Source organism: Lethenteron reissneri, chromosome 71 (assembly GCF_015708825.2).
Source record: "Lethenteron reissneri isolate LAM-NWPU_2019-01 chromosome 71, ASM1570882v1, whole genome shotgun sequence".
Taxonomy (NCBI): Eukaryota; Metazoa; Chordata; class Hyperoartia; order Petromyzontiformes; family Petromyzontidae; genus Lethenteron; species Lethenteron reissneri.
The window spans coordinates 1,280,314-1,287,882 of NC_083849.1; the positions used below are offsets into that span (position 1 = coordinate 1,280,314).

General features: G+C 54.7%; 1 protein-coding gene across 1 annotated transcript; it reads left to right on the plus strand.

The window, feature by feature from the left end:
• The first annotated feature begins 971 nt into the window (after positions 1–971).
• On the plus strand, positions 972–6,419 carry LOC133361116 (basic proline-rich protein-like). Its single transcript, XM_061579964.1, has 2 exons — positions 972–3,597; positions 6,046–6,419. Exons 1-2 carry the CDS (start codon positions 1,972–1,974, stop codon positions 6,154–6,156), a joined length of 1,737 nt encoding a protein of 578 aa, XP_061435948.1. The 5' UTR covers positions 972–1,971; the 3' UTR covers positions 6,157–6,419.
• The last annotated feature ends 1,150 nt before the right edge of the window (positions 6,420–7,569 follow it).

A 7,569-nucleotide genomic window follows, 5' to 3' on the forward strand; every position in this document is an offset into this window, starting at 1 on the left:
ATTTTTGTTTGCATTTTGACTGCTTGTGTTGTGGTTATTGCAAACATGATCCCTTGTATGAAAGTGTCAGATTTTGTACCAGTTTAAAGGGTAAAAACCTACTACTATATTTACCGTATGTATTTATTAATCACAATACTGTATTGCACAGTAAAATTTAAAGTAAAAACAAGGTAAATTCTTAGCCTACCTATATGAACAGCAATTTCATGGAAAGTTTTTTCAGGAAACAATCCTATCTGCTATAAAAAAAAAAAACTTTAAACATGCATCGAACACCGAGACAACTTTACTCCGTCTACCTCTAATGAGAGTGAGAGGCATCACCACACAAAGGCTGCGTTAGCCGCGCGAAATGTTAAAATATTTTACAATTTTGTCAAATTGCCATCGTAAGATCGAAATATCGTTAAGTCGGACCATCGTAAGTCGGGGACTACCTGTATAATATATATCCTTTCGTGACTGCAGGGATTCATCTTCTTGGTTCTTTCGGTAAAGTCACGTAGAAGGGAAGTAATAAAATAATAAAACATAATAAAATTATTCTCACGACGTTTCGGCCACAACGCAAGCAGCCGTCCTCAGGTATATAAATATACGCTCCAAGCATGGTGGTGTTTCATTCAGACGCTGTCTCCCCGACAGACCTGGTCTTCACCTGAGGACGGCTGCTTGCGTTGTGGCCGAAACGTCGTGAGAATTATTTTATGTTTTATTGTTATTATTTTACTTCCCTTCTACGTGACTTTACCGAAAAAACCAAGATATATCCTCCGGGTGATCGGAGGACATTGACGACTGGGTTTGGAGGGCAGATGCGGGATGGGAGGGCAAGCCTGTCCACCACCACTCCCCCCACGTTTTAATTTCGTGATTCATTAACGAATCCAGTTGCCCATTAAGGGCGGACTGAGGGTTAAGTGATTTATTTAAGAGTTGTGTGCGTGTGTGCGTGTGTGCGTGTGTGCGTGTGTGCGCGTGTGCGCGTGTGCGCGTGTGCGCGTGTGCGTGTGTGCGTGTGCATAATGGTTGCTGTAAAGAACAGCGCGTCAGTCGCTCCTACGGCAGACAAGACACCGACTCCAAACACTGGAGCTTCATCTGAGCTAACACAGGAGATTCATCTGAGCTAACAGGAACTTAATCGGATTCAACACAGGAGATTCATCTGAGCTAACGCAGGAGACTCATCTGATTCAACACAGGAGATTCATCTGATTCAACACTGGAGATTCATCTGATTCAACACAGGAGATTCATCTGATTCAACACTGGAGATTCATCTGATTCAACACTGGAGATTCATCTGATCCAACACTGGAGATTCATCTGATTCAACACTGGAGATTCATCTGATTCAACACTGGAGATTAATCTGATCCAACACTGGAGATTCATCTGATTCAACACTGGAGATTCATCTGATCCAACACAGGAGATTCATCTGATCCAAAACTGGAGATTCATCTGATTCAACACTGGAGATTCATCTGATTCAACACTGGAGATTCATCTGATTCAACACTGGAAATTCATCTGATCCAACACAGGAGATTCATCTGATCCAACACAGGAGATTCATCTGATTCAACACAGGAGATTCATCTGATTCAACACAGGAGATTCATCTGATTCAACACTGGAGATTCATCTGATCCAAAACTGGAGATTCATCTGATTCAACACAGGAGATTCATCTGATCCAACACAGGAGATTCATCTGATTCAACACAGGAGATTCATCTGATTCAACACAGAAGATTCATCTGATTCAACACAGGAGATTCATCTGATCCAACACAGGAGATTCATCTGATCCAACACTGGAGATTCATCTGATCCAATAGAGGAGCTTCATCTGATCCATCACAGGAGTTCCATCTGATCCATCACAGGAGCGTCGTCTGATTCCTCAGGGGCATTAGGGGGAATTAGCTGCCCTGGGGGCAAAATTAATTGAGTGGAAAGATGGCTGACGAGGCTTCACCCTCAACATCATCAACATCTTCACCCTCAACATCATCAACATCTTCACCATCAACATCATCGACATCTTCACCATCACCCTCAACATCGCGTCTGTGCACGCTGACATCGTTACCATCGCCAGCAGCCTCATTCTCACCTGCAGTGTCACAGCCATCACCACCACCTGCACCATCACCATCGCCAGTTTTCGCATCGCACTCATCACCAGTGCCACCATCGCCGCAATTGACATCACCACGGTTCCCATCAACACCATCATCAGCTGAACTGCCACCATCATCGCCACCGCTACCATCATCACCATCATCAGCTGAACCGTCACCATCACCATTGTCACCATTGCCACGACCACCACCATCATCACCACCGCTACCATCATCGCCATCACCATCATCAGCTGAACCGTCACCATCATTGTCACCATTGCCACGACCACCACCATCATCACCACCGCTACCATCATCGCCATCATTATCAACTCAACCGCCACCATCATCACCACCGCTACCATCATCGCCATCATCAGCTGAACCGTCACCATTGTCACCATTGCCACGACCACCACCATCATCATCGTCAACTCAACCGCCACCATCATCACCACTGCTACCATCATCACCATCATCATCAGCTGAACCGCCACCACCACCGCTACCATCATCGTCAACTCAACCGCCACAACAGACGTCACAATCACCGCCTCGACCATTCCCACCACGACCACCTTCGCCACCACCGCCACCACCACCACCACCGCCATCACCACCACCGCCACCCTATTCATCTCAGTCATCGACAGCGGCTGCTCCGTTGCGTCTCCCGCAGCTCTTCCTCCTGACACAACTTCAGTCACTGGGACCCTTCTTCCCACCGCCACCACCGTCGCCGCCGCCATCCCGGCGATCTTCGACGTCCTCCTCCCCGCCGCCACGTGGCCGCCACGTGGTGGGGCTGCGAGCTCGCCGCGCCGCACTCGCCACGGGCCTCCTGTGCGCCTGCGCGGGCGCCTTCCTGCTGGCGGCCGGGGGCCCCGGGGGCCGAGCGCCTGGCGCCAGTGCCCCTGGGGCAGACGCGTGCGCCGTCGGCTGCGTTGCCTGTGCCCCCGGGGCAGAGGCGTGCGTTGTAATTGCCCCAGGGGCAGACGCGTGTGTTGTTTCCTGCGTTGCTTGTGCCCCATTGGCAGACGCGTGCGTTGTTACCTGTGCCGCAGGGGCAGACGCGTGTGTTGTAATTGCCCCCGGGGCAGACGCGTGTGTTGCTTGTGCCCCATTGGCAGACGCGTGTGTTGTAATTGCCCCAGGGGCAGACGCCTGTGCGACATGCGGGACCGCCTGCAACCCCCTTAGTGCCCCCTGCGCCCCCCTCTGCGCGCCCTCGTCTGCCCCGCACGGCCCGGAGCCCTGCCGTGCCCTCTGGGTCACTTGCCGGACCCCCGGCGGGACCCCCCCCGGCGGCGGTGCCCTGGCCCCCCCCCCCGGCCCCCCGCGTGGGCCTGGGCGCCTGGGCCTACGGTCTGACCTGCGTGGGCCTGGGCCTGGTGCTCACGGCGGCCCTGTCCCTGCGGTGTGGGGCCCCACGGACTCCGTCCACCTCCTCCTTGCGCAGGTGATCGCTGCGATGTCGGATGAAGTCCGCTCGCCCACCGACCCGCTTACTCACCGACCCGCTCGCTCACCGATTCGCTCACCCACTCGCTCACTGACCCACTCAATCGCTCACTCACCGACCCACTCGCTCACCGACCCACTCGTTCACCCGTGGGCTTACTGACACCGCTCAATTGCTCACTCAGCGACTCACTCGCCCACTCGCTCAACCAACCCGCTCGCTCACCCTTGGGCTCACCGACCCGCTCAATCGCTCAGCTACTCGCTCACCCACTCGCTCACTGACCCGCTCGCTCACCGACCCGCTCACTCACCCGTGGGCTGACTGACACCGCTCAATCACTCACTCAGCTACTCGCTCGCTCGCTCACCGACTCACTCGCTCACCCGTGGGCTTACCGAGCCACTCAATCGCTCACTCAGTTACTCGTTAACCCACGCGCTCAACCGAGCCGCTCGCTCACCCTTGGGCTCACTGACCCACTCAATCGCTCACTCACCCACTCGCTCACCAACCCACTCGCTCCCCGACCCGCTCGCTCACCCGTGGACTCACCGAGCCACTCAATCGCTCACTCAGCTACTCGCTTGCTCACTCGCTCACCGACCCACTCAATCACTCACTCAGCTACTTGCTCATCCACTCGCTCACCCGCGGGCTCACTGACCCACTCAATCGCTCACTCAGCTACTCGCTCGCCCACTCGCTCACCAACCCACTCACCCACAGGCTCACTGACCCACTCAATCGCTCACTCACCGCCCACCGAATCACCTGCCGTCTCCCTCACCCGTTAGCTCACTCAGCCACTCAATCACTCACCTGGTCACTGAATCACCCCTCACTTACCCGTTCAACAACAACAACCAACATTGGCCACTAATTAGCAGTGACGTCACCATAACGCTTGTGCCAGGCTATGTGCATGTTAAAGCCACGTGAAGTGTTGAAGGTCCGCTGACAGGAGGTCACGGGACAGACCCAGGTGCCATATGGGTTGATAAGCAGATGCACCACCAGTGCCCCTTACGAGGTGCCAACTTGCGTTTTAGCCACCCGGCGCTCAACTCATTGTTGTGAGCGTCGCTCCTCTGCTCTCTGTTGTTGCTGCCTTCAACTGGCCAGTAGCAGCAGTGTCCTTCACGAGCCTCCTCCACAGAGGACGATCTTGACGCCGCTGGTTCCAGTCATCGGCAAGTCCACTCAGCTCCACATCCTCTCATAACATAATTCCATGTCTTATCTAGCCCGTGCCATGCCCGTGTAGCCTCCTCTATCCATGACTGAACAAAAGCTGCTTGGGCATGCGGTGGCTGGGCATGCAGGCTACATGACCCAGCCAACACAGCATTGCCTGCCGGAGGAGCTTACTGATGGGATTGTGTCCAAATGTATGGACACAATCCAGCCTGGTTAAACCCAGGACAAATAGTAGGCAGGCCAATCTGAATGTGTTCCATTAGTGGGGTCCACATTTCGCAAGCATAGAGAAGGGAGGGCATGACCGTGGCCGAGAAGACCCGAAGCTTCGTGCGGAGCGACAGACCAGTTAGCTTCCACACAGCAGCGTTACGCAACCGATGAAAAGACAATGCCGCTCGTCTGATTCGGAGTGAGACCTCTGCTGTCAAACCGGAGCTGGTCATGAGCACACTGCCCAGGTATTGGAAAGCTCTCCACTCTCTCCACAACTGCCCCGTCACCAATCGCGAGTTGGGAGATCCAGACGGTTACCGGTCCAGCTCCCGACAGAGCAGCGGCAGCCTCTCCCTGTTGTTTCGAACTCTCCCGCTGTCCATATGTAATGTGAGGATATATCCGGCTCACTCACGTATCACAACTCGCCACGATGATTGGCTCTGCCGGTGCTGGTTTACAGCCAATGGGGGAGAAGTCTAGGGGCGTGGCCCTGACGTCATGGAAAGGTGACAGCTGCAAGTAGAGGATTGGTTCTGCTGGCTTTGGCCACGGCCAATGGGGAGACGAGTCAGGGGCGTGGTCCCGGGAGCTTACGATGGAGTCTAGAAGATTCCATAGAGGCTAACGAGGATTGGCGGAAACGTACCACGTGACCCGGGTATTAAATAGGGGTGGAGACGAACGACACGTGGTCAGAACGGGAACGAACAGAGGAAGGGGGCCACGCGGGAGCGGGGCTCCGGGTTGCCACGTGGTCCAGGCTGCCACGTGGTCCAGGCTGCCACGTGGTCCAGGCTGCCACGTGGTCCAGGCTGCCACGTGGTCCAGGCTGCCACGTGGTCCAGGCTGCCACGTGGCGGTGTGTCTCTCTATCTGTACCTCTCACGCTGCCTGTCAGCAGTGTGGAGGAAAGCTGTAATGCAAGTTGACTAAAAGATGGATTCCAGAAGTCGCCTCAACGAGCTTTATGACACGTACCTAACATCTCCGTCTCTTCCCTCCCCCCCCTCCACTCCTCCCCCTCAGACGCCACGACTTCCCTCCCCCATACGAGGCCTCCCCGCGTGCCCGGCCCGACCTCCCCGCGCCCTACGACCTCCCGCCACCAGGCGAGCCCGAGGCTCAGGCCTGGGGTGAGGAGAACGGGGCCTACGAGCAGGGAGAAGAGACGACCCCTCCACCACCTCCTCCTCCTCCCTACAGCGAGACGCCCTCAGCTGCAGCTCCCCTACACAGTTACCCGCACGACACTCCACCACACGCGGTGACTTGCCGATTGGCGGTGTATGCAGGGTGGCCCAAAAGTTAGGACACATCGAGGTTGTTGTACTGGTAGGAACCGCCTGGTTACACCAGCCCACGGGATTATTGTGTCCGTCCGTCCGTCGTGAATCCAAAAATGGGAGGGGTGGGGCTGGGTGGGGAGGGGAGGGTGGGGAGGGGCTGGGTGGGGGGGGTGGGGCTGGGTGGGGAGGGGCTGGGTGGGGAGGGGTTGGGTGGGGTGCGGCTGGGTGGGGAGGGGCTGGTCACCCCGTGGTGCCCTTATAAAACTCAACGTTTCACCTACTCACGCCGGCTTGTGCCCGCCCTCACAGTCGGGCATATTTGCGGAATACACCACGCCGCCGTTGACCCTGCAGGCCATTGACCGAGCAACCCGACGTTCCTATCAGCTCCCTCCGCAGGAATGTGTTTATTATACAGGCTGGCCCAAAAGTCAGGACACATAGAGGTTGTTGTTGTTGTTCTTAGAGATGTCAGGGGAAGGAGCAGGCGAGGAGAGATGAGAGAGAGAACGGGCGGGAGGCAGGGAGATATACTCTTAGTTTTTTCGGTAAAGTCACCGTGTAGGTAAAAAATTAAATTAAAATTATTTTAAAAAATCACGACGTTTCGGAGGCAACACAAGTCTCCGTCATCAGGTGGGACCGTCACAGCCAGATTTGCTGTATCAAGGTGGGGGAGACCTTGGCGGGGACGAGATTGAGACGGTCTGGGGTCGAGTGTGGACTGAACGAAGGAATAAAAGGACGAGCACCCTGCAGCCTTGTGTCCTGCTCTTCTTCACGCTGTTGTAGAGGGTGGCCCACAAGTTAGGACACACTGGAGTTGTTTGTATTAACACTGCCTAGACCCCGCGTGGTAATGTTCCAACCTGGACATCGATTCCCATGCTCGCTGCTACTCAATTGACATCCCTACGAGAGAGAGAGCGAGAGAGCGGGAGAGCGAGCGAGTGAGAGAGCGAGCGAGAGTGTGAGCGAGAGGTGGGGGGTTTAATAAATCAAAGTAAAAAAATGGAAATTTAATAAAAAATAAATTACAAAATTACAAAATGATGAACGAAGCAAAGTGCCGAATTCACCGAGCATCTTCTTGTTTCCACTGATCGTAAAAAAAGATTTAAGAGAAAGAGAGAGTGAGGCTCTACCTTGGTGACCAACAACTACCACCACCACTGACCACCACAACCACCACGACCACCACGACCCACGACCACCACGATGAGGATTCTCACCTCGGATTTGAACCTTGAGCCTCTGCAACAAA

Excerpts from the sequence above, each read along its gene's own strand:
- LOC133361116 (XM_061579964.1), top strand. The coding sequence starts at position 1,972 with ATGGCTGACGAGGCTTCACCCTCAACATCATCAACATCTTCACCCTCA. Across the intron at positions 3,598-6,045 it reads TCCACCTCCTCCTTGCGCAG|ACGCCACGACTTCCCTCCCC; the intron begins GTGATCGCTGCG and ends CCTCCCCCTCAG.